Raw genomic sequence first — 26951 nt, forward strand, 5'->3', positions numbered from 1 at the left:
TTTTTTTTTTTTTTAAATTGTTGCTCAGGACAGCCTCATTGGCTGACACAACAGCATCGAGTAAAGATAACACACTTTTTTTTTTCTTTTAAATCTGCCAAAGCTGTGACCACCCTGGGATCGCTAGCATGCCTACGCGAATTTTTGGTTAAAGAAATGCAAGCTCGAGGTTAAGGACAGCAGAGACATCTGAGCTTGTGAACAGGACCAAAGGCTTTTGCAGTCTGAAGTACCTACAGAAACATCCACAGAGAGAAGATTCAACAAGTCTGTTAAAGGTAAAAACAGTTATTTACCCCCTGCCCCAACGCCCCCCAACTCCCTAGCATAGTTGATGATTTTTTCAAAAGTAGGTTGCTTCAGTTACGCATGTTATCGTTATTTATCAATCCATCTTCGAAGTCCAATCCCGAACTGCCTTTCCGCCGAGAAACGTCAGTCCCACACTGGGCTCTGTCTGAGTAAACACGCAGGGACCTGGATTGGAGCCCACGGAGCCGATGCGTCCTGGGACCGGTTAATAAGGCTGAAGGGCCATCCTCGAGCCGCACTCAGCAGAGACGCGCAGAGGTCCCGCCAGCCCCCCGCCGCACAAATCCGGCTTCACCTGGAACTGAGGTAGGACTGTGGTAGGTCTGAGTGCGTGCCAGCGAATGCCAGAGTTCGCCACCTCCGCGGGCATCGGGAGAACCTCCCAGCACGCCGAGGGATCGATTTGCTTTGCCAAAATGAAAGTAAGAAGAAAGTCAGACACTGGCCGTGATTTAGAAGGCCAATGGGAACATCCAATTTTCTTGAGAGTAACTTCTTCGGTGAATTTTGTCAACAAACAAACAAAACACAGCACAAACAGCAGAGTGATGAGTGCGCCCCTCCCCCGCCGCGGGAGCCGGAGAGGGGCAGGCGTCCTTGTCTTGTTGGTTCAGAGTCTAACACGGTCACAGATGTTCCCAAACCTAGTCATTGCTCAGATCCAAAAGAAAACTGTAAGCAGCTTCAGATTTAAAAACAGAACAAAAACCCCACGCTGAGCATCTTCCTTTGATGTCATTCTCAGACGTGTGACGTCATAGTGATCAAGCCAGACAGATCCTCACTCTGGAAGAGAAAGGAAAGAAGTCAGTGGTGACTGTCACAGGAACAGAGCCATCCTGAGTGAGAAAAAGTCCCCTCACGACCCGTGTCACTTGCAAGCATGATGCACTCTGGGAAGAACCACCTCCTCACTGTGTTTTCCAGGGTGGTTACCCCCCCCCCGCCCCCGCACACACACTCCTCTCCTCTGGAAGCACGGCCCGGGGCTAGTGACTTGAGAGGGTCATGCATGGTCTCTGGTGAGGCCAGGCTTGGACTGGACACAGAGAAAGGATGCTGCCCTTGCCCTCGGGGACAGAAGCCATGGAGCCAGTGGCCAGCCTGCTGTCCCGGCTCTCAGCAGCGGCTGCGGGGGAAAGCTCACGAGGGGACGGACACCAGGGCCCGGGAGCACGTCCCAGAAATCACGCCATCGGGGGTTGGTGGGAACATGGGACAGGCAGTGAGTCTGCACCTGCCTCGGAAAACCATCCCCCTGGGTCATGTATCCCATTCCGAAAATGGCCAGGACCACACACATTACTGCAGAGAAACGCTCGTCGTCCCACACCCTCCCCATGGGCCTCGCCGCCCCGGGCCAGGTTAGGTCACTGACCCCCAGGAGCCTACTGATGACACAGCTGTCGGACCCTAACCCGCCCTAACAGCTTCCTGCCTTCAAGCACAAGGATCAAACTTCTTCAACCTGTTCCTAATTTCCATTGTTTCCCACATGTTGTTAACTTCCTGTGTTCTCTGACGGACAGACCGAATTGGAGACTTCGCCATTTCATAGCAAACTGCCTTTCTTTGTAAACTTCTTGGCTTTTTTTTTTTTTTTTTTTAGATTTTATTCATTTTGGGGAGAGAGAAGGCACAATAACAAGAACGAGCAGGGGTTGGCGGGGCAGAGGGAGAAGCAGGCTCCCTGCTGAGCAAGGAGCCCGACGCGGGACTCGATCCCAGGACCCTGAGATCATGCCCTGAGCCAAAGGCAGATGCTTCACCCACTGAACCCCCAGGTGCCCAAAGCTTCCTGGCTTTTTAATCAAATTGTCTCCTGCTAACCCCACACCCACCACTTAGAGAACCGCTAAGCAAGTGCATCCCTCCATCTCCCAAGCGGAAGCACAGTCCCAGAAACCCGTATCAGCCGCTCCTGAGGACGTGCCCCGCTCGCACCAGCCAACTCTCGGGGGCCTGGTGGCCATGCACACCACAGGCGGAGGGGACGCTCCATCCCGAGACCCAGATCCCAGCATGGGACCTCCCGGAGCGCCCTTCCAGGGCACATGGGACTTTATCCCTCAGCCAGTGTCAAAACCTTCCCTTCTGTGCTTTGTCACGCTGTGAGGAGCTACGGAGGACAGGGGGGCCTCTTTCATTCCTGCATTTGTGCATGCGGTGACTCTGCAGGACTCTGCAGGACGAGGGCCTCCCTGAGGCTGCAGGGTGCTGGTGGGGGAGGGGAGCCCCCGGGCAGGGAGTGGAAGCAGCTGGAACTCGGCTCCCACACACGCTTGCAGGGGCCAACGGAAAGGGGCCGGGGCTCCGAGGGTCGAGAGGCAGCGGCCTCCCAGACATGGAACTCCAGATCAGCAGGCTGCCCCCCTCACCACACCCTGCTCTGCTCCACTCCCCACTCCCTGGAGCCTGGGAACCAAGCACATTTGCCTCTATCTTTGTTTACTGACTTCTAGAGGAAGTTAAATGATCTCTCCTCCTGAAAATTAATCTGCTTCATCCAGACTAGGAAAAAAGTCTTCTAACATGACCAACCTGACATCCTCGCCTTTAAGTACGTATGCTTTCTAAGGGTGATACCAGCAAACTTTCATGGGCTTTATTATCTATGTTAATTCTAGTAGGAGCAAAGTACAAATCATTAATTTTATGATCATTCCACACGGAATATTCATCAGGACAGAAGACCCCCTTGAGCCCATTAGGTGTAGCAGCAAAACAAAAAAAGAAACACCAAGAACCACACGTTGCTCGTGAATGTGATCACCAGGATATTTGGATGCTATCCTGGGGGTGCGTGTCTCCAAGGAATTTAAACTTATTGGCATTCATTGAATTTGTCATATCATCACACACAGTGCTGGTCTGCAGCTTAGACACTGCTTTGGAAAGAAACCCATTCACAGAAGCACGGCCCTAAAATTAGTTGATTTTATTTTATTTTAAGGATTTTATTTATTTATTTGACAGACAGAGATCACAAACAGGCAGAGAGGCAGGCAGAGAGAGAGGAGGAAGCAGGCTCCCCGCTGAGCAGAGAGCCCAATGTGGGACTCGATCCCAGGACCCTGAGATCACGACCTGAGCCAAAGTCAGAGGCTTTAACCCACTGAGCCACCCAGGCGCCCAAAATTAGTTGATTTAAAAAAAAAAAAAAACCTTGCATTAACAAGATCTAAGTTGTTCCACTGGACACGTCACCCTGGCCCGCTACTCCCCATCTTGTGACAAATGATGGCCGCAGGAAGGACATGTTTCCTCGTGCCTGGCACCCTCATTCCTGGGAGGAGGGATAATCCCGGGACTTTTCCTTTAAAAGAGCAATCAGAATGCAAATGAGCAAGGGCCCCGTCATTAAAGACCCCGCCTGCAGTCTGCTCTGCTCTGCTCTCCAAAAAGCAGCCGCAGAAACAGAAAACAAGTCACTGAAGACCTTGTCATGAGAATAAGCGGGAAGGCGTCTTTGCCACGCATAGCACCAACGTCGAAACACGGACACGTGTGTCGTTGCTGCGCGGGGCTCCAGGATTCCCAGTATGGTGCGCTTCGGGTCTAGAATGTTCTAGAGATAAATCGGGGAAATCTGCACTGGCAAATTAATTCAAGCAGCATTTTCGATACACATTCTGGCTCAAGACGTTTTCGTTTTGATTTCTCGGGAGTCTGTGGGTTCGGGTGGCTTCACAGTGCGCACTGCAGCGCCAGAATTCAGCGCACAGCCCTGAGTGGTGGCGAGCCAGCCCGGGGAGGCCCTGGTTTCCTCTGCAGAGAGCCTCGTTCCCACCCGCGCCGGACGTGGAGCCCCGGGGCAGGCTGGGTGGGGATGTGCGTGGGGCCCCATGCTGGCCCCCTCCGTGGGGCCCCACGAAGACAGAGCCCCACACCCGACTCCATGGTGCAGGGAGCTCCCAGCGCAGCAGCAGGGACCCGACCTGGATCCAACGGGACCGGACTTAACCCTTGCAGGTGCTTAGGAGAGCCACAGAGGACAACTTACGTGACAAAGAAACAACATATTCTCAAAATGAAAACCTCTATTTCCAGCGGCAACTATGATTAGGAGGAAAGAAACCTGCAATGAGCCCAGACATGCCCTTTGGCCCATTTAAACCTTTGATGTTAAACACAGACTTACAGGAGAACATAAACTTTTCAGTTACATGAGAAATTCCTAGAAAAATAACCCTGATAATACAGTATCTCCGCACTTGACTAAAGGCAAAGCTCTCTTGACTATACCAGCAGGAAAAAAAAAAGTACGGTGAAATGTGATAACAAACCAGAGATTCTAAGAAAAACGGTTACTTGAACTTTTCATTTAAATAGGAGAAAAAAAAAAGAAAAACACACAACTTAAAAGGAAACTAGGGAAGACGTTCCCCCAGGACAAACGGGGGCAGTAAATTACTTCACCAACCCTACTCGTGAGAGACTTCAAACTGTCTATCCTATGAGATCACCGTTTCCACTGACAAGATCATTCCATCCTGACGGCTTGCTGAAGAAGAAATGTCGCAGCCCCAAGTTGAAACTCGATGGAAATGACACAGCACAGACGGGACGAGATGGTCTAGCCCTGGGAAGTGGCTGGGGTCAGAAAAGGGGGCTTCTCCTCCTTTCGCTCCCGTTTAAACCTTCAGGTGAGACCTTGTGTTCATCACCGCACACTAGAGCCCCCAGGGGTCCCGGGCTGGGGGTCCCAGCAGACTCCCACCGCACGTGTGTGTTTCCTTCCTGTGAGTGTCAGTAAGAAGTCCGACGTGCACTTCCTACAAGCTGTGCTACGGCGCGAGCACCCCTCTGCACGCGAGGCCGTGGCGTCCAACAGTGCAGGAGAAACAGGATCCTCACCTGAGGGGCAGGTCCCCCGAATTCCTGGGGGACCCTGCTCTTCAACCATGAAATGTCAGACCTTCCTAGGTACCAACCAGATGGCGGAGCGTCAGAGACTGGTCAGCAGTGAAGGATAGACTGTAACTGTCCCCCGGGGTCCCCTCCCTGCTCCGCTGGGGCCGTCACTGTCCATTGTTACAAATAAGGAGAGAGGAGTGGGGCTGGGGAGGGAGAGAGAGGGTCTGTAACTGTGATGGGGTCCCTGGAGTTTACACTGTTTACACAGCCCCAAGGGCTCGTTCCAGAACTCTCCCCAGTGACACGAAACACTGCCCGGGCCACGGGCTGCAGCCGCACAAACCTGTCTCCCCTGTGAGTGGAGCCCTCAAACCCTACCTGTCCCCAGCATTCTGTATAATGCTTGGTGGCCCTTCCTAAAGCTTCAATGAATTATCTTGAAATAAAGACCCACGTGGTTTACGCCATCTCTCACAGGCAGAAAAGCTATTTAAAAAAAAATTTTTTTAAAAAGGAAAAAAAAATTCTTCTAAAGGAGAACGAATATTTAGGACGGTCTGAGGCCCAACAGAAAGAAAAACCTCTTCAGTTCACAAGACAAGAGAGCGAGAGAGCAAGAGAGAGACACAGGCATTCAGGCAGAGGTCCACAAAGTATGCCAAATCTGACCTGTTGCCTGTTTCTGTAAGTAAAGTTTTATTGGAACAGAGCAAATGCTCACTCGTTAGCAGATGGCCGCTTCTGCACTCAACAGCAGAGGGCAGTGGTCCTGGAGACACTGCCTGCCCCTGGACAGGAGGAAAACTTTGAGGACAAAGGAGGCCAAAGCAGTCAAAATAACACCAGATATTTCCATCTGTGCATTACACCTAGAGACGAATTGATTCTCCCTCTGGAGATTATCTGCAAGCTTCCGTCCTTTGGAAACGCAACACCATGGACTAAAAACCACTAAAAAATCTTGTTAAGCCCTGCCAAAAAGGACGAAGCAAGTCACACACTCATTTATGAAGCCGGCACGCTTTGGGGATTAACTTCCCTTACCCATGGCTCCTCTTGCTTGGTTCTCCACACACAACACGTAAGCACTGAGGGCGTATGATTATCACGAAACACAACCCACCTTCAACAGAAGTGAGTTCACAATATGTTCGTCCAAGTCTTTTCTCTTTCTGGGGCCATCTAAGAACAGGAATATAAGCGTTATGCTTCTAACCTATGAAACAGTAAGAATGCTTGAGCCGAGTGACACCACGTGCATTAAAAGTGCACATATCCAACGAACGGTGTAATTCTTTCCTCGGATTTAACATATTATTATGCTTACACGTTTACGCTGATATAAAGAAGATGTATTTTATGTAGACCACAAAAGTGTTTGTTACATTGTTGTTATCTGAAGTTCTCAAACCTAAATATTATGTGTTTTGTTCAAAATTAAGGCATGTACAATAACAATTTATTCAAAATATATTCACCCCAAATATCCTGTTCTTGTATCTCATTTCAAATGCACCTTTCTCTCCTTCAAATACTTAAATACTTAAGAACTGCTATGGGGGTTATTTTAGTTTTATGATTTCATCCCTTTTTTGTTTTATTACGGAAATCGAAATAAGCATTTTTTGGAAGTCTGAAATTATGCCAAATACAACTCAGATCCCCTCTATAATATCACTGAATAGGAAACAGACTTAGGAGAGTAGTTAAAAAGGGATGGCCTCAGGATTCTAAAATATACTTTGGTTTTCACATTTAACAATAATACTGTAATTTGGAAATGTATTAAAAATAGAGAATAAGCAGTAAAACACTTGTCTTTCATTACAGGAAAAAAGAAAGAAACGTTTAATGGCAACAGGAAGATTCTGGAATCCACTGCCCCCCACCCCCGGCCCGCCTCACCCCTGCCCAGCCATCTCCCTTTTAGCCAGGAGCTTCCACAGGGCACCAACATGCACAAACGTGCCTGAGCGTCCACGGCTTCCCCGCTGACTCCCTCCCTGTCCCTAACATGCTCATGATATGGGGTGTCATTGCTGTCTCCCGGGGGCTCAGAGCTGAGCTCATTTAAAGGCTGTGGTGTGAATGGGCAGCCAGCCCTCAGGGGCAGAATCCCCCAGCAAAGTCAAGGCTGAGGGTCCCGCCCTGCTGCACCCTGGCTCATTCCCTCCACCACTCATCTCCAAAGCATCCTGGGAGCTTAGGAGTGACTCAGGTCAAGCCATCCCCACCCCTTAGAACCGAATGCCATTCCAATGGCTCAGTACGACGTGGGGGTGGATGGCCACGGGTCCCACTGGAGTCAGGGTCCTGGGACCCAGGATCTGGCACTGACCAATCCGTTCCTTCTGAAAACGGGGACCTTATTGTCCTGCGCGGAGTTCCTCCCTGGCCAAGGAGAAGCTACCAAATGAGACTGTACATGGACCAGTTACACATAAAGCAGTCAGCACCGTCCAGGATACACCTGAGTTTCTGCGTGCAGAGGACCCCATGCCACTGGCCTGACTTGAGCTTTGTGGCTGGGTCCCTTAGCTTTCTTCAAGCTCCTATAAACGACATCTGCTTGTCACCACCTGTCCCTGAGAACTACAAAGACTTCTTAGCAAGACCCACAGCCCTGGGCCACCAACCCGAGTCCTCCCACGGTGCTCCTGGGGCGCCTGCCGCGACCTCTTGCCATCCCAGCACTTCCCTGCATTCAAACTCCCACCCGTGGATGACAGCACGAACTGGACGCGCAGGCAGCGAACGAACCAATGAATGCGGAGAAACAAGGGCAAGCGGCTCCCGGAGCCACATGAGTGAACTTCGGGGTAACTGCACAGAAGCGGACAGAAGCCAAACTGCTTCTCGAGGTGGCTCCGGGCTGGTCACAGCTGCCCGCTCCCAGCGCTGCATGGACGCCGGCGGCTCGCTGCGGGACAGAACACACAGATGGGGCCGGGGTCGCAGGCGTCCCCCCGTGGGCAGGTCCCCTGCAGGCGCGTGAGGCAGGGCAGGCACCCATGCCTCTCCAGGTGCACAGCGAACCCCGCAAGCGCACGGCTAACTGGGTTCCAGCAGGCAGGGCTACCCGCATGGGCCTCTGCGTCTCCGGTTTACGCACAAAAGCGCAGCAAACCGCAGATGAGCACTGAGGCTCCACGGTACATGAGAGAGACCCACACCCAAAGAAAGCAGCATTTATTCAAGTTTCAGGAATGACAAATGCCAAGGCTAAGCTGCAAACCATTTCTGTCAAGTTCATTTACTGAAAAGTAACATCGTGTGAGACAACAGCTGTCCACGGCCAGGCCTCCCGGGCAAAGGGGACGGGACGATGGTGGCTCCTGCCCCCGCCCCCGGCCCCACCCCAGCCCGTGGCGGGTCCACCTCCACAACCCCCCCTCCCAGCCATACAGCACCTAGGGCAGGGTGGGGTGCCGCATGCGCTCTCCATCAGAGTGCTAGAGTGCCAGAGCCGGACCGCGCACGGCAGGTGTCTGCACAGAGGAAGGGTCTCCACCCGCGCAGAACGCAGTGGCCCGACCGGTGGGCATTTTCCATGCTGGCTTGCTGGGAGGGGCTTCCCACAGGATGGGCTCTGGTCAGGGGCCCAGCCTGGGATTTCTCACGGCCTCTCGGGAGATTCAAGAGAGCAGGCAAGTTGAACACCTTGGCCCCAGGTGCCTGCTGGAGGCCAGGGCCACGGCTGACACGCCCAGAGCCGGGAGAGCACCCGCTGCCACGCTCTGGCATGGGAGAGATTCCCGCGGGGATGGAGGGCCCCGGCTCCGCCCACACGGCGGCACACTGGGGACAGGAGCCCACAGTCTCTCACCCTTCCCTCTCCTCTGGCGAGAAGAAAGCCCAGTGAAGGAGCAAAACAACCAACCAGAGAAAGACACAGCTTCCCGAACGGCTCAAAGCTTGGGGAGGGGGACACAGGACATTGGGTATGAAGACATCTCTCCTTCCACTGCGAGAAGGCTGGATGGCTCGCGGACTGGCCTGGTCACATCCCCAGTCCCTCCAAGCGGGACAGAATTCTCTAGGACTTTTAGAATGGATTTAAAAAACACACACCTTCCCTAGCCACCTATTTAGGGACCAAAACGACAAAAATGTGACAGAGCAGACAGAAGCTTCTCACGGCGTTTCCATCACACGCCGGAGCGCAGCCCGCCCGCCGCGACAGTCCACCCACGGAATCATTTCCTCCAACTCACAGGTACCAGTGCAAGGATTCGGTGACACACAGTCCACAGGAGTTAAGAGAAAAACAATGGTTATTTTCATGATTTTCCTTAGAGAGCAACAAGCCATGATCGGGCTTCAAAGTGGCCTAGCCCAAGAGGGATGGGAAGAAAACAGCCTCATTCTGAACACTGCCCACGACAGCAAGACCCCCAGGGGCTGGAGTGTGGGACTCTGCCGGCCATCCACTGTGGAGTCCACGGCGCCTCAGCCACGCATCTCTGCGAAGGCCCTGGACGCGGGCCAGATGGCCACTTAGGGACGCACTGCCTCCCACTCCGGCCACTCGCCGCCATAGGGCCTTCCGCAGCAAGTTCTCTAGAGTTTAGGCCTCAGAGAAATCAAGGAGACCCACGAGCACAGACAGACTTACTTTCTAGCACACGCACTTGAGCACGAAAACTGAAATTTCCCATTTCTGGCCTGGACGAGGCAAGAGCATCCCCGAGCGGAGGAGGACCTGCTCCCAGGGACGTAAGCCATCGGGAGAAGGCCGTCCATCCCACTGAGACGGAGGAGCCGAACACGGTCTATGTCTGCTACCGTATTCTGTACACAGTTCACCGAAATTAAGTGAAACAAACCTAAATCCTCAAGACGGACCTCCACGCCACGTCAAGTCCAAGAACCACAGAAGCTACAAGCAACTGCACACAAATCCATGTGCGAAACGTGCCTTTGCCTCCCACACAGGCTGGGGTGGGCGGGTCCTCCCAGTGGCCGCGGGTCCCCCCCGGGTGGCCGCAGCCCCCAGCTCACTCAGCACCAGCACTGTCCTGTCGGGGGTTCTCGCCACGGAATACAGGGAAGACTCGGTTCTCCATCGGCTGGAGGACGGAGCCAGTCCACTGCACAGCCGGAGCCGGGCACTCCCTGGGACAAGCAGAGCCTGCTGGGCCCCCAGCTCAGGGGTCATTCGTAAGCGGCATCAAGAGGCCCTGACCCAGCTCCCGACTCAGTCACGGTCTGTCTTGTCGGGGAGACGGCCTTTCCCCCCACCCCAAGGAAGCCACTGCGTCAACCGGAAGAGCCAGAACCAGGTAGCAGCCAAGCAGCCAGGGCCACGCCACCTTCCTGGCCCAGTGGGTCTCTCCAGCCTCAGGTTTTTCCTCTAAAACTAAGAACAACAAGAACCTCCCTCCAAGGAGGTCCTGAGCACTCGACCACGTTCAGAAGCGCTTCATACGTTCTAAGGTGCTTCAGATGTTTGTGTAGCCGAGTACGAGGCTCCTCGCGGGGGCGGGGGCTCGGCTGCCTATCGCAGTTACCAGCACCCGTCGCATCACAGGCCTCAGCCCACTTTAAGGGCTTCTGCCATCTTCTCCGCGAGTTTGGAGAAGCAAAGGCAAGAGCCATCATCTCCCTCACCAGGCAAAGACCACAAGATGGAAGGATCAGATGACTCCGGTAGGAAGGTTTCTAAATGTTCTGTGTTATTCCGAAGATTCTACTCTGCTTCTAGACTGTTAAATACGAGCTGACAGCTGTACAATGGCTGGCCCTGACCGGGCCCCTACAGGTCACTGTCCCTTGTCACCTCTTTCATCGCCTGATAAGCTCTGCCTTTTTTTCTCCCTCCTCATGAGTCACACGAATCCACTTCTCACTCGGGGATTTCTCACTCGGGGATGTGGCAGCAATCTTCTGCCCCAGGGCCTTTGCATGCCTATTTGTTCCCTTTGCATATGTGGATTCTCTCCCCAAACAGCTACAAGACCTGCTTCCTCATCACCTTCAAGTTGTCCCCTTTCTCATCTCTCTGCTCCCCACTTTATTTTCTGGAGCATCTACTACTACCTGCAATGCTTCACCGTCTGAACCCATTTCAAAATTAAATCTATTTCCTGGGTCTCAAATACAGACCTGAGACTGAATACCTTTCACTTTTCTTTTTAGCATGGAAACCAAACCAATTTCTTTTTAACCCACACTTTAATATTTTTCAAACACGTGAAACATTTTAAGTGTTTAACAAGTAACAACTGGCATCTTTGCAATGAAAAAATATTCAACAATTTGACTGAATCTGCAAGTTGAAGGCAGATCTGACCTTTCTGCCCCTGTCCCTCCCACCCACTGCCCTTCCTTCTATCAAGCAGCCCCTACGTGAAGTCCCCAACCACCCAATGAGAAATTAAAAGGTAAAAGCACAGGAAAGTTGCCTGGAACTACCTCCCACATCAGCCTGATGGGCTGGTAACAGAGAGCCACCAAGCCGATGGACTGCCCGCCTCTGGCCACAGTGGCCACCGTGGCAGAGGATGGGGCTCCAGCAGCAGCAGGTCCCGGAGTGGGAGGCTCCGCGAGCAGAGGGGGATGCTGGTGGCTATCGGGACCCTCCTCTGCACAGGAGAGGGAGGGGCCTTCCTAGCTAGGTCACGAGGTCTATAAAAGGACAGGATCTAGGCATTCAAAAGGGGCTTCAGATCCACCTGCAAACCATCAAAGGTGTGTTATAGCTGGGTCTTAAGCAAACACAGTCCTATTTGGAAATTGTTAGGACAGTGGCTAAAATCTCCAGGTTCACTTTTCACGGAAGGGCACCCCAGCGCGCAAGCAGCCTCCGCAAACATTTCAAACGTGAGCTTTCCACATGGGGGCTGCAGAATAAAGGATGAGCTCACAGAAAGAACTCCCACCAGCCCAACTGAAGAGAGCGCGTACTCTGTGAAGCAGCAGCGGGTGGTGGGCCGAGAAGAACCAGAGGACTCAGGAAAGGGAAGCCATTAACCTAGTGCGGGAAGTTTCTGGAAAACTCCCTCTGACAGTGAAGACTGGGTACAAAGACAGATCCCGAGACAGTTCCAGGACACAGGCTGTAGTGGGCTACACCCAGCAGCTCAGACCCCAGCAAAATCAAACCTATTGCTTCTGAGCCGGAAAACGATCCAGAATCCTGGGAGGTCACCCCAGGGTGTGGGGGGAGAGGCCCCGCGCTGGAGATACTCCCCCATCAGAACCTTCGGTGAGGGCGGCCCCGGCAAAAGGTGGACACCCACCTCTCGGAGCAGTGCCCCAGGAACAGCAGGTGTGGGGAGCTCTGAGGGGCCAGAGGCTGGCGTCACATCGCCCCTGCGAGGACTCGGACATTGGGACACACTGAACCTCAACCGAGTGACGGCTGAACCGTCTTTGACTCTAGGAAATGGCTTAAGACCTGAAGAATTCTGAACATTCCTGCGGAAGAGGACAGACTCCAGAGTGTGGAGATGAATGCTTATCACCCAGAGTTATTCTAGGAACTTAATTAAATGCTCCATGCCAGAGAAACTTGGGTATTTTACTGCTGGGTTATTTCATTTGGAACGGAGGCTACTAATAAACCAGCCCTACTGATAAGCTAAACTGCAAATAATGATAAGAAGTAAAATGAAATTAAGGTGAGTCAGTTCTTCTGCCTCTTTAAAATTCTGATATGACCCCAAATACCAAAATGTCATTATATTTGGAAGTCACACAAACCTCAAACTTGAAAAGAAAGCGCTCATTTGAAAAACTGTCAAAGTAAGGAAAAGCTAAAGAACGTTTTTAAATTCATTAATGTTTAGAAGTTTGTCAGGCTTTCATATCTAATATGTCCACACCATGCATTATTTAAGTTTTCTTTTTTTTTTTTTTAAACTAAACCAGCTGAAGTTAGTTTTCTGACGCCAACTATAATGCAACCGTACCCTCCAGGTTTACAATATCCTAAAAAAGGAAGAAATGCAGCTTTTACAGTATTGCAACTAATATATTTTGCTAAATCCTACCTAAATATTTTCAATTGACTGTACATTTAGAAGTCTACTCAGCAAACGAATGAAACTCTTTGAAGACATGTCTTCGAACTTACTTGATATATACAACCGGAAGAGGGTAGGAGTAGCTAATGGTTTTGTTTTCCACTTCATCTGTGTACACAAAGCGCTATTTTGGGTCACATTTATGCCAGAAAACAATTTCTGAACACGCTACTCTCATGTAAGAATAAAACAGAAGCACCCACTGCCAGTCACCTGAGTGATTTATCTTCTGAAACACACGTCCCGGCTGCTGCGTAAGAAACTGACCGCTTTCGAGCAACCTCGCCCGCCCGAGGAGTCCAGGAGCTCCACGGTGCCCACAGCGTCCCGACGTCCTCGTGTCTCTGCTTCTCACCTTCCAACAAAACCAAGCTGCTCCACACACACGAATCCCTGCCTGGTTTAATCCTGCTTGCTGCTCAGAGTTTCTAAAGCATGATGTGCTTAGTTTTCAAACTTAGTAAGAACATCCTGGCCTATTTCCAAAGCGACTTCCCCACCTCACAATTCCCCCAACTCATCCACCCACCAGGTGCCCGACACCCTGCTTGGGGACAGGAGAGGAGGTGCTGGTCAGACCCCTCAGTGGGGACAAACCCTCCACCCCCCACCCCGGGGGGTGTGGCCGTGGCTTCTCCAACAGGCCTGGGAATTCCGGGGCTTCGTGGGGTGGGGGGGAGACACTGCGGTCCCTACTTTGGCTGGCATCCCCCGCACCCGTACCCCGCGCACTTGGCAGGGCAGCCATGCCCGTTCCAGGGGTGCTCTATGGAAGGGATCCAAGCCTCGCCCCGGGAAAGATTGCTGGGCTTATCTCTGAAGACTCCCTACAGAGGGGCACACCACGGTCTTTATGGGTCAGCTTTTCTATTTATCCTGATAAGTACTCCCCAGACCCAGAAGCAAAGAGACGGGGCACTCTGAACTCTGCTCTCCCTGCTCCCCAAAAAGCTGCACTGATGGGGAGGGCAGGGCAGTGTCCCGTTTCGCGGCAGGCGGCCCAGGGTCCCGCACAGCTGGGTAGATTACCGGGTCTCCCTGTCTACCAGGCAGGCACGTGGGCCCAAGGCTGCCATCTGCTCGGAAGGAAGTCGTCTCTCCAAGGATGCGAGGGACCAGCAGCTCATGCAAACAAAACCGAGTCACCCACAGTGGCACAAGACCGCAGATCCCCACTATGGTTCTTAAAACTACGGACAGCTTCTGAGCTCAGGTTGGCGGACGTCTTCCCTTATGCCTCGGAAAGTGGGGTTGCAGTTACATCATTAGGAAGGTAGAAAAACCACTTTTCTTGGTGTAAAACTTCAGTTACATGATTAAAAAAAAAAAAAAAAAGTCTTGCAAACAAGACAGGCACTCATGAAAGGACCCAGTGCCCAGAAGATCACCACCTAGCAAAAACTGATGAGTTAACTTATCGGTCCTTAGGCAAATTTTAAATTGGTTAGTTTTCAAATACACTCATCATTAAAGAGGTTAATGACTCGTTTCTTAGGAAACTGTTAATGGACTTATTCGTAATGAGGAGATTATGATATTTCACATATAGAATGAATACATCATAAAGACACATCAAGCCATGACCAGGACAACTGTGCAGGTTGAACCCATCACAGAGATCAAGGACGTCTGTCTCCCCAGATGAAAGAGGATTTTCCATTTGAATTATGCCAGGAATTCTCTTCTTCTTTTTCTTTCTTTTTTTTTTTTTTTTTAACAAGTAAGTACATGATCCTGAATACCGGCCAAACCTTCGCTCTTCTGCCTCACAGTAAACATCGCCCACATGGCCGTGAGTGGGCTCATTCCCGGACTGACAGCCCACAGCCTTGCTTCGGTGCGTCCCCTACTTCTGGTGACCAGACCTTTTAGTCCGTGCGCGGAGCACAGTGTCCCCAAGTAAGACAGGCAGATAGCACTTCTACGAGCACTGAGCTGTTCTGCAGGGGTGACAGCCCCGGAACAAAGTTACTCATCCGTACACAAAGGACCCACAGAGACAGGGCACACTCGATTCTTTCTTGATACTATTTACAAACATTTCTACCAACTAATTAAATGGTGACCTTGGAGAAGACGTCTGACCTCCCTCAGCCTCCCTGTTCACAACCTTAAATGAGTTACATTATACCAACACTTCCCAGCTCTTCTCCCTTCCCACGAACTCAACTCGATTCCCTGTGGGTTCTCCCCCAGCTTCGTGGAAGGAGTCTGAATGCATTTGGGGCTGGGAGGGCAGGGAGGTGTCTTCTCGAGTGTAAGGCAAAGCCAGCTTTGCTGAAGTAAAAACAGCTGGGGGAACAGCAGCTTTTCTCGCCGCAGACCCCCCAGGATGCCGGGAAGCCAGCCTGGAAACCTCCAGAACCCGTCACCAACCAACAACCCGAGACAACGATGCCAGCGACACCATAACAGCCATCAAAGACCCATCAGATTCCAAGCTCTTCACAATGTCAGGCGTATCACTGGTTTAAAAAAGTTAGGGTGCTGTCCTCCCGTGTCCTACTTCCTGCTCACCTGCCCACTTTTTCTTGGGAATGAATAAATACACGGAAGAAAAAAAAAGAGAGAGAGAAATGAAGTAACTATCCCCAAGTGAGATAAAACACCACACAGTCCCCGGGAGAGTTGCCGGAGGTGGGTCCACGGTCAAGTCCGCACGTGACTACTGGCTGGGCGCTTCGGAAGCAGACACCGGGAGACGATGGGACAGAATGAAAAGCGCACGAGGACGCAGAGCCCCAGGACGCTGCCAGACCGTTAGCTGGGACTCCCAACAGTCCTCCTTTCGGCTCCGGGAACCTGGCAAGTCCCGGGGCCTCCCTCAGCAGCAGATTCCTGTGGCACTGGGTTTTGGGGCATTACGTGATACTACAGGTAGGAAAATGTCTCTCCACCACGAAGTGGGAAAACACTTTCTGGATTTTAAACAATTCCTTTGACCTAAAGGGGATACGGACACAAAATAATCTTTCAGTATTGATCAGGATAATGGTAACAATGTCACCATCTCCAGCTGCACTGCCCATCAAGCTCTGGGACTATCAGTTACCCACCACTGGAGGCAAAAGATGGACTGAAAATAGCTACTGATAAATTTGCGGGGAGAGAGCACTATCTCACACTCATAAACACGACAGGCTATGCATTAGGACTAAGGAAAAGCATAAATCCTTCAGATAAACATATGGATTTTAAGGTAATTATGAAAATCACATAATATAATGAAATCTTTCACAATCCCCCTTCTTACACATTAAAAAAACTGAAATGTAATCCTAGACTGTAATAATTCACACGATGATTTATAACAATACCAACAGTGGGGCTAGATTAAAGCACCAGTAAGACTTTAATTGTACTTGTGGTTTTAAAGTTTTAACATGATTAGAGAATATGTCATTATTCAATATTCGAGTTTCAATTTAAAAAGAAATTCACATCAATCCTCTTGGCGCATGACCAGAGGAGACATGGAGGCCCTTACCCCATAACACACACACACACACACAAAATATTTCTTTCTGGAAAGTTTGATACTCAAAAATCAATACTAAAGGGGTCCCTGGGTTCAGTCATTTGAGCATCAGACTCTCAATTTGGACTCAGGTCCCCATCTTGGGGTCATGCGATGGGGCCCCAAGTGGGGCTCGGTGCTCAGCACGGAGTCGGCTTGTCCCTCTGCCTCTGCTCCTCCCCTCATCTCTAAAATAACTAAGTAAAACCTTAAAAATAAATAAATAAATAAAATCAACACTAAAATAAAATCCAGTATTTACAAGGTGCTATGAACCTTTAAAGTAGATCTACCACAAAGTTTGACCAAATATTCCAAATTTCAGTAAAAGCACAGCAGGCAAAGACTATTTTGTAAGTCTTTTCTGTGCGCATCTACACATGTGTGACATAAGCGAAGAGGGCAGGTGGCAAATCGGAAGACGCATTCACCTGACGGGAGTTTTACCACGTCTCTGGACATATGAAAGCAACTTTATGCAAACTTAGTATTATTCCAGTCCAATCGCCAAGAAATCAGAACCACTAACTTGCCGATTTTATCACTTGTAAACACGCAGCCTTTACACGGTGACCCAGTTCTATCTCAGAGTTCCCGTGCAAGGAATTCAACGAGGCAGCGAGAACACCACACCCAGAAGGACCCCGTAGCGTTTGCTTCCACTGAGCACGACGGTAGCGTACAAAGTCTGTTCCAGCTCCCTCTCCTCAAACCTTCTGTGCCTTTCAGGTTTGCGCCCAGTTCAAGCAAGTCTCTGCGGCTATCGAGAAACAATCCGATGATCACTGGCAAGGTCCAGCCTCAGCATTTCCCCCGTCCTGACGAGGACTCCCCCAGCTCCCCACTGAACTCAGTCTGCAGGTAAAACTAACACAGAGCCTCCCCCACTGAAATTCAGAGAGTGTGTTTTCATAAAACCCACGACCTGATCAATAACATGCTTATAACGGATCATACGGGAAGGTCAGAACATTCTGTTTTCATTTGTTTACTAAAAAGCCAACATTAAGATGCGCTCCCCGTCTTGTATAGAAATACACATCCTCCCCCCGTCTGTACTAGACAAAATTGGCAGTGAATTCCCCTATTATTAGTGGACTCCGGTGAAGAACCGGCTTTGGGCGGGGTTCTACTTCCCTCTGAGTTTTCCCCACTCTACTTGGCAACGCAGATAAGAGTAAAGTTACATTTTCCCTTAAGTTTCTAAGGTGAAATGGGAACACTTGATTCTGCGCTACCCAAAAAAACAAAACAAAAAGAACCCTCTCCACGTGCCAAATCTGATACCAAAAGTTAACCAGCTCCTGGAACTACGCTTCTACAGAAAATGCCTTAGTGGGAATTTTAACAGAAAACCCATTATATTCATGGTGTTCGTTAAACTGCTGCAAGTTCTCCTCTCCAGAAAAAAGAGAGATTCATTTAATCCACAGAGCTCCAGAGAAAATAAAACATTAATTATCTATGAGAATTCCTTTTGTGGGGGAGGGGGCCTGCGGAAGAGCAAATGACTCCAGCAAACTTCGGAGGTTCCCCCTGTGGTGTCTGACAACTACACAACCCCAAACTGCAGGAGGGGCGACCCTAAGTGAACCAACCCAGGCCCAACACTGGATTCAGCAGCTCAAAGTCGAAGGGTTCTGGTTTCCTTTCAATACACCCCATGCTGAGAGTCAACACTATCCGTTAACAACAACAACAAAAAAAGATGTGTATTCTAATTGCAAATTTTCATCTTGACAGTATCTTTTACATATAAACAAATCATAAAAGGTAATCAAAAGGGCAGTCTTAATGCAGTTTCAGCATTAGGACGCTGTTTTCCTCAACTGTTATTTTCCTATGTAATTTAACCTCTGCTTCTCTGCAATGGATAATTATCTATGCACAACATCTCAAGTTAAGTAAAGGGGGGGAAACACGGTTCTTCAAGACTGGAGTGGAACTAGCAAGGAAGCAAAAAAGACACACGTTTCTTAAAAGGGTATTAGCTCCATTTTCAGATTGAGGTTTTGGGGTTTTTTTTTAAGAACACTCATGGGCAAAAGTGACTTTCCTGTAAATACTCATGGTTTCAAGGCAGTAAGTATCAAGGGCATCAATGGTTTAGGAGCAGGGCCTCTAGAAGGGCACTTTAACTGTTCTTGATTTTTATGATCTGCTGGACCGCCCAGCGGCCAAGGACACGGAAGGGAGAGAGTTATAATTACCCCATTTTACAGACAGAGAAAGTGAGAAAGTGGGGTTAAATGGTTTTCCTCTGTCCCACAATGACTCATTAAGATCAGCAACCAGAAACCTGGTTTCCTGATTCCTGGTTTAATGTTCCACAATACTACGCTTCCTTCTACGAAGTACTATTTTTGTAAAGGTTTCTCTTCCAATAAAGGAAGTAGACCAAGTCAGGTGACTTTCATTCACGAAAGCCTGTGTGTTTTCATTAGCACCTGAGTCCTCTGTTCCTGGGAACAGGGCAGGGGCGTCCGTTATTATCTTATTACCACAGGAGCTGGCCAACCAAAGCAGGAGACCACGCACAACAGAAAAACAAAGGGCATGTGGTTTGTCAAGGGATCTCATCGGAGTTCTAAAAATATTCACGTTCTTTGCTTTCAGATTTCCAATAGGCAATCCTTTCAAACGTAAATCGTGATTATATTGTTCCTTTGGAGACATTCCTCTTATCCCCAGACTCTCTGGCCATAGGACATGGATGAATAGTCCTTTTAGCAAACAGAATTTAAATACAGATGCTTCAGTGGTAACTCTTATCTAACCTGTCTTATACATACGTGAAAACCAATTTTAGAATAAAATCCCGCGACAGAGGAACAGAACACTGAGATAGCACTTTTTACAACATACAGCAACCTCCAATCATAGGACAAAATATATACAGTTAGTTTTCAAATGCTGCTTTAAAACAGAGTAGATCCGTACTCTAGTTCCAGTTCTGAAACAACAACGCTTGGACAAATGGGTTGGATTTTTCTACACACACACACACACACACACACGCACACGCAGAACACACAGTTAAGACCCTTCCCTTGCTCCCAAGTAAGATGCGTAACTGAGAGTTCAATTATTATTTGCTCTGGGTTAATATATATAACTATTGTATCTCATATATTATTATATATTAACCCAGATAGTGCGCGCACACACGCACACACACACGCACACACACACACACACACCCTAGGGTGTGCTAACTTGTTTCCTTCGCTAAGGCACAGAAATCCCACCATCCCCAATTCTATTGGAAACAACCATCAAGCCTTGCAGGAAACCAGTACCTTTGTTACCACTTATGCAAATGCCAAGCCCTGCCCAAACAACCCCGAATTATTTGGCTGCGGCATAATTAATGACGTCTCCTCAAGGGCGCCGAGGAGCTCAGTGTGTGCACAGAAGCCTCCTCTGAGCACCAGGCCCGCGCACGCGATGACCCAGGAAGTTCTCCTATTTCATCTTCAAAGAAACGCTTTGCAAGTCTTCCTCCCTATAAATCATTCTCTCAAAGGACGCTCATCTCCTGGGAACTTTTTACTTACAAGCACCACAAACCAACTTCTACACGCGCACGTGAGGTACATAAAAGTGGACGCTCCCTGAGTTCCTTTCTCCGCAGACCACAACTCAGGTTCACGTCCATAAAGACGACATCCCTGTCCTTCCTGTTCTCCGGTTCTCTGTGTCAACTCCGTTTACTAGATCTATTTAGCATGTAGTCCTTTTAAAAAACTGGTTTGGGCACCACAATGGATCACAGCTCTCTATTTGCTTAAAAAGAGTCGCTCTCCTTCTTACCAGGCGGCTTAGCATAATGCCCACAGAGACCGGAAAAACAGCAAGCAAATCCAGCCTCATCCCCGTTCAGCCAGCATGCAGCGTGGGCACGGCTGCTTCGGTTTCAGAGTCCTGAATCCTATAGGTTGAAAGGAATTTTATACTGGTGGGAAAACCAACAAAACAAAGCAAAATCAGGTCTCCAACTAAACTCCTCCCTTGAGGTTTAAAATTTTCTCTAGTCTGCAAAGGCTCATTCTATCATACAAAAATCACGCTCCCGAATGTATCTCCTTTATCGGAAAGGCCTTGAATCCTTGCAGGCTTGGCCACGCAAACCCCAGCTCACTCCTCCTGCTGCGTCCAGAACCCGCTCCCGGGGCCTTGCAAGTCCAGTCCAGGTTTTTGCTGCCTCCTTCCCCAAAAGGCATAAAAGGTGTTAAGTTCTCAGGCTGCTTTTCTGATTAGAATCAGATTTCAGCAAAATGTACTTTCACGTTCACTAGGGCATATACCCTATACACCCATCTGGGCAGACAAAAACAACTTTTTGCGAGGATGCATCTCCCCCCCCGACCCAGTTCCAGTTCTGCGGGGGCCGTTTCTCCGGTCTGTGTCCTGGCAGGCGACTCTTCCTTCCACCCCAGGACACACACAAGCCATTTTTCAGAAGTACCTGCAAGGGATTCACTTAACTCCAAGCGCAGTGACCTTCAGTGGAGAGTCGCCGGTTACGGGATACATTCCGACCAGTTCCACGGGATCTAATCAGATGTCACAGCTCTATGCTCCTGGTAACTCCCTTTAAATGAAGCCAAATAGCTCTTCCCCTGTCCTAACAGGACAACTGGCTGTTTACCCTATCGCTGTACTTCCGAGCGCCAGGGACCAACCGTCCCAGCAAACTCCAAACCCCATGCTGGACTCAGGTGGGATTCTGCTACTCTGTTTGTTTTAAGGACAAAAGGCACACACGGATCCCCAAGCCCCTGAGATCATCCCCTCGGACCCTCTGCAGCCTGCTGACCTCAGGCCAGCACAGAACTCAGGCTACGGAACGCTATTTGCTACTTTGCGTTTTGGGATTTGTCTTATGGTCCCCCCAGAGCCTCTCCCTGCCTAGCAGCCCACCCACCACCACCAAAGAAAATGAGGAAATGAACACTAGCTCCCCCTTGTTCTCCAACCCCCCATCCCCCAGCCATTTGAAGTTTGAGATCCTCAGAACACACCACCAGCCAAGCAAGCACACCCCTCCCTCCTCGTGGGTATTTGATGGGTCTGTGATCCATACAGGGCACCGTCACGCCCAGCTGTTCTGGAAAAGACCCGTGAGGTCGTCTTCCACTTGTTCTCCCTAGAGCACGGATACTAGACCCTGCTACACGTTCCCGTCACCTGGGCAAACTCTGAACTGTATCGGGGCCTGCGGTCTGCCCGCTGGAGGCTTCGCTTGCGTGCGTCTGGGCCAGGCCCCGGAGGTAACTTCCTCAGGTGAGGCTCGCGGGGGACAGGGCACTCAGAGGACGCCCCCCAACGAGCAGCATCAACACAGCCTTCTTAGGAAGGCGCACTCTCGGCCACACCCTAGACTCAGCCATCGGAACCTGGGCAACCCCGCCACCCGGGTTTAGCTCGGACCAGGTGACGGCCAGGTAGACCTGGACTCCGCCGCTTTCCTGCCGTGCGTGGCACCGTCCCCATTTCAGACCCTCAGGAGAGAAAATGGTTCACTGTTCCCTGCTGCAGCCACCAAAATGGACACTCATTTTCTAAATGATTTGCAGACCTGTTGTGATAACCTCTGAGCCGCCACAAAGATCAGGTGGGCCATGGTTCCAGGAAAACAAAGCAAAAGGTGAGGCAGCTGTCAAACTTAAGGTCAGGAACCCGCAGCTGGCACTGTGGGGCAGCTGACCTGGGAAGACACCGCCCTGGGAACCGATGGGAAGAGGGGGCTGGGCCGGAAAAACAAACCCGAGTCTCCTGAGTGGGAAACTTCACCTTTGACTCAAAGACCACCGGACTGCTCTTGGTGTCTGGAGAAGAAGGAAGCCAGGGGAGGAGCCCCAAGGAAAACAAAACAAGAAGGCTGGTCCAGTATTTTGGCGCTCAGGTCAAGGTACCAGAGAAGAGAATGGCAGTGAACCCAGAGCCTGCTCACGGGCTTCCCCACCCTTCCACCCGCCAACCACAAGATCCAAGGACCTCACCTTTCACAACGGTGGCCTCCTTCAGGTGATGGGACAAGAAGTCAATGCTGGCATAGGTGTTGGCAGAGGGGAGGGCGCCAGGGCCCGGTCCCCCGCAAACCCCACTGCTACCGCTGCCCCCCACAGCGCTGATGAGACCCCCGAGGCTGCGGGTCCGGCCCCAGGCGCTCTTGTCTCCGGGCTGGGGATGCGGATGCTGCTGTGGGGTTGGTGACAGCCCAGGCTCGTCCCTCACGTCGATGGCGATGTAGTTGAGGCCATTCTGGAAGCCGGCAGAGGTCTCCCTGCACATCGGAGAGCTACTGCCCCCGGGGCAGCCCACCAAGCCACCCGGCTGACTCGGTACCCATGGGCGTGCCTGCTGGGGGGGCGGCGGCTGCAACTGACGAGGGGACATGGGGTGCTCCTCACCCCCACCCAGGACGCCGCTGCCGCCCCCTTCACTGCTTTTCCTGAGAGAGACGTTTTCCACGGAGGCCGAGTTGTGGCGCTTAGGGTTATGGGCGAAGGACGGGGACACGGGGGTCACAGTGGTGGTCGAGGAGAAGGTCTCGGAACTGTGGCGCCGCCGGCCCCCCTGTGGGTCTGCGCGGATGACCTTGGCTCCCCGGTGAGGGTCTGGGGGCTGGCTAGCCTGCAGGAAGGCCTCGACTCCTGACACCTGATCCATGAGACTCAGCCTCTTCAAGCCGGACGTTGGGCTGGTAACACGGGCACCTTCCGGCTTCGGGGGGGCCGCGATGGGTTGTGGCGGGGTGGCAGCCACACCAAAGGCCATCTCGGTGTAGTCACCGTTGTCCCCGGTCTCCGAGGACGAAGAGGAGGCAGCGCTGGGGCCCTGGCAAGTGGACGCCTGGGGCAGGCGGTACAGCTCCCCTGGGGGGGGCGGTGGGGGATGCTGCGGCTGCAGCGAGGAGGCGGGGGCAGCGGGGCGTGGGGGCAGCGGCGGGTAGGGGGACGAGGCCTGGGGGGACAGCAGGGCATCCAGGGAGCCCACGGGGTCCCCGCTCTGGGTGCCCGGCTTCGGCGACTTGGGCGAGCTGAAGTCGAGGTTCATGTAGTCAGAGAGCGGGGAGCGCTGCCTGCTGTCGCTGCTCGTGCCCGGGGTGCCGGAGCCCAGGGACGAGGCCGGGCTGCTGGCGGACAGCAGTGAGGACGAGGAGGCCGCGGAAGCCAGCAGCGGAGGTGCGGGCGGAGACAGGCGAGCTCCGGCGTCGCCAAAGTCAATGTTGATGTACTCGCCGGGGCTCTTGGGCTCGGACGGCAGAGGGTACTCGTGCATGCTGGGCAGGGTCTGCAGCCCCTCCAGGGACAGGCGTGTGGGCCGCACTAACCGGGCGCGCTGGTTCGGGAAGCCCTCTGGGCGGCCGCCGCTGCTGCCGCTCGGCCTGCTGGGCGAAGGCACTACTGGGTGAGGAGGCTGGCTGTGGCCGCCTCCCGCCGCGAAGGCGCTGCTGGAAGGCGCGGCCCCCGGGCTGGCGGGCGGTTCGAGCCTCTCCTCTTCCAGGATGCGCCCGACGGGGGAGCTCATGAGCACGTACTGGTCGTTGTCCCCGTTGCAGGTGTAGGGAGCCTTGTAGGAGCGGGGCAGGGAGCTATAGCAGTAGCCAGGGACTCCCCTGAGCATCTCCCCGCTGCCATGCAAGGCGGCAGAGAAGAAGTCGGGAGGGGTCCCCGAGGTACCGGCATCGCTGGGGGACATATTGAGGTAGTCCCCGTTGGGGAGCAGCTTGGTGTCAGCGTTCTCCATGGACAGCTTGGAGCCACACCACATACGCATGTACCCACTGTCCTCCGGGGAGCTCTCGGCCGGGGAGCTCGTCTTGTAGCTGCCCCCGCTCGCTGGAAACGCCCTGCTGACTGTAGGGGTGGGCGCGGGCACCGCGGTTCCCGTGGGGGGCAGGGCTGGGGCCACAGCAGTGCGAGGCTGCAGGATCTGCTTCGGGGCGGACACGCTAGTGGGGCTCATGGGCATGTAATCATCACTCTTACAGCTGCCACTGCCCCCACCCAGGAGGGCCACGCCAGGGGTCATGGGCATGTAGCCATCGTCGGCACCCAGGTTACTGCTGGAGCTCCTGTGGGACCCGATCTCGATGTCGCCGTAGTCCTCGGGATAGGGATGGTAGGCCACTTTGGGAGACGACGCGGGACAGGTCGGGCAGAGGCGGCCGGAGCTGCCAGAGAAGGTGGCCCGCATCAGGGTGTACTCATCCAGGGACGCGGAGGAGGGCTGCGGCACCGGCCGCTGCCGGGCAGGCGTGGTCAGGGAGTAAGTCCTCTTCCTCAGCCCTCGGTCCAGGTCCTGGGCCCCGTCCCCCGACACTCTGCGGTAGGGGCGGCCGCAGTGGCTCAGGGGCCGGTCCATAGTCATGTACCCATACAGCTCGCCCCCGCCGCCGTCCCGGGCCGGGGGAGTCTCGGCGATGGACTCGGGCGTGTTGCTCCTGTGGCCGCAGAAGGCTCTCAGGTCGCCGGGGCTGGAGCCGTACTCATCCAGGGACATGAAGCCGGGGTCGCTGGGGGAGCCCGAGGCCGAGGCGCTGCCGCTGGAGGGCCGCTGGCCGGCGGGCTGGTGCAGGGGGTGCGGCAGGTGCGGGTGCGCGCCGGGGGGCGGCGGGTAGGAGCCGGAGCCGTGCCCGCTGCTGGACGACAGGCTGCCGGGGCTGGTGGCGGCCGGGGGCGAGCGCGCCACGGGCATGGACATGGACCGGCTGTGTTGCAGGGCGCCCCCTGCCGGCGCCGGCGCCGCCTTGCTCGCGCGGGCCCCGCAGCCGCCACTCAGGGTGTGCGAGCGGCTCAGGGGCGCGCGCACCGGCCCGGGGCTCAGGGGACTCCCGGCCACCGACACGGGCCTGCCGCCCGCCGCCCCCGCGCCCGCCGCCGCGCCGCCGTCGCCCTCGCTGGCCGTGCGCACCCGACACGAGCTGCACTTGGCGGCCGGCGGGGTGGCGGCCAGGCTGTCCGTGCGCGAGCGGCGCACCAGGCCCGTCTGGCTCGGGGGCAGGTTGACCAGGTGGTGGTGGCGGCGCGCGCCGGGGACGCTGATGGGGTGTGTGGAGGACGAGCCCGACGACTGGCTCTTGCTGCGCGGCCGGAACTCGAACAGCTCCTTGAGGGCCTTCATGGCCTCCAGGATGGTCTCGTGGATGTTCTGCGCCACCACCGAGTCGTCCGCCTGCATCCACAGCTCGCCCGGGCCCGTGACGGCCGAGCGGCCCACCTCGATGAAGAAGAAGCTGTCCGAGTGGCCGCAGCGCCGGATGTTCATCAGCTGCAGCGTCACCGACGGCTGCTCGCAGTTGAGCTTCACGAAGCCGATGGTGCGCGCCGACAGGCACAGGCGGTACACGCCCGTCAGGTTCTTGCTCTGGCCCAGGCCCTTGGGCTTCAGGTTCACCTGCCACACCTCGCGGTAGGCGGCCGTGGCTGGCGCCACCAGCCCGTAGCTGTCATCCGCCGCGGCGGCGCCGGCCGAGCCGCCCAGGGCGCCGGGCAGGGAAGCGCTGCAGGACGCGGCGGTGGCGGCGGCCGGGGGCCCGTCGCCCGCGCGGCCCTCGCTGACCAGGTCGGTGAGCGCGCGGTACCAGCCCTCCTGCTCCTGCTCGTTCTCGGCCGCCACCGCGAAGTACTCGTCCTTGGTGTAGAGCGCGATCAGGTACTTGTGCTTGGCGTCGGCGCGCTTGTTGATGTTCAGGCAGCAGTCGAGCGCGATGACCCGCTTCGGGGCGCCCGCCTTGCTCCGCCACTTCTTCTCGCTCTCGTAGTACTCGAGCCGCGGCGGCTGCGGCGCCGGACCCCCGCCCGCCGCCGCCGCCGCCGCCTCGTCGCCGGGCCCGCGCAGCACGAAGAAGCGCTTGTGGCCGTGCTTCTGCTTGCGCAGGTAGCCGCACTTGCGCACGCTGTGGTTGTTGTTGTTGTTGTTGTTGAGGTTGGGGCCGTCGCCGCCCGCCGGCCCGGGGGCCCCGTGCAGCGGCGGGCTCGCCATCGCCGGCGTTTCAGGCCGCGCCGCCCGGCCGGGCGCGGAGGAGCTGGGGGCGCGCGTGGGGGGGGCGGGGGCGCGGGCGGGGGCGGCTCCCTCCCCCCCGCGTTCGTCCGCCGGAGCCCGCGTCCCTCGGGCCCAGAGGTGGGGAAGGCTGGGGGAGGCCCGCGGGGGCCGGCCCCGAGCGGTGGCGCAGCGCCCTCCGCGCTCCCGGGCCCCGGAGGATGCCCGGCGCGGGCGGTGGCCGCCCC

The 26951-nt window shown here is 53.8% G+C and overlaps 1 protein-coding gene across 1 annotated transcript; it reads right to left on the reverse strand.

The window, feature by feature from the left end:
* On the reverse strand, window positions 1-26747 carry LOC111147115 (insulin receptor substrate 2). The gene is made up of 2 exons (XM_022503017.1): window positions 22719-26747; window positions 1-1098 (listed from the first exon to the last, which is right to left on the reverse strand). Exons 1-2 carry the CDS (start codon window positions 26704-26706, stop codon window positions 1094-1096), a joined length of 3993 nt encoding a protein of 1330 aa, XP_022358725.1. The 5' UTR covers window positions 26707-26747; the 3' UTR covers window positions 1-1093.
* Window positions 26748-26951: the final 204 nt, after the last annotated feature.

This window comes from Enhydra lutris, unplaced genomic scaffold (genome assembly GCF_002288905.1).
Source record: "Enhydra lutris kenyoni isolate GAN:26980312 unplaced genomic scaffold, ASM228890v2 scaffoldscaffold15, whole genome shotgun sequence".
Taxonomy (NCBI): Eukaryota; Metazoa; Chordata; class Mammalia; order Carnivora; family Mustelidae; genus Enhydra; species Enhydra lutris.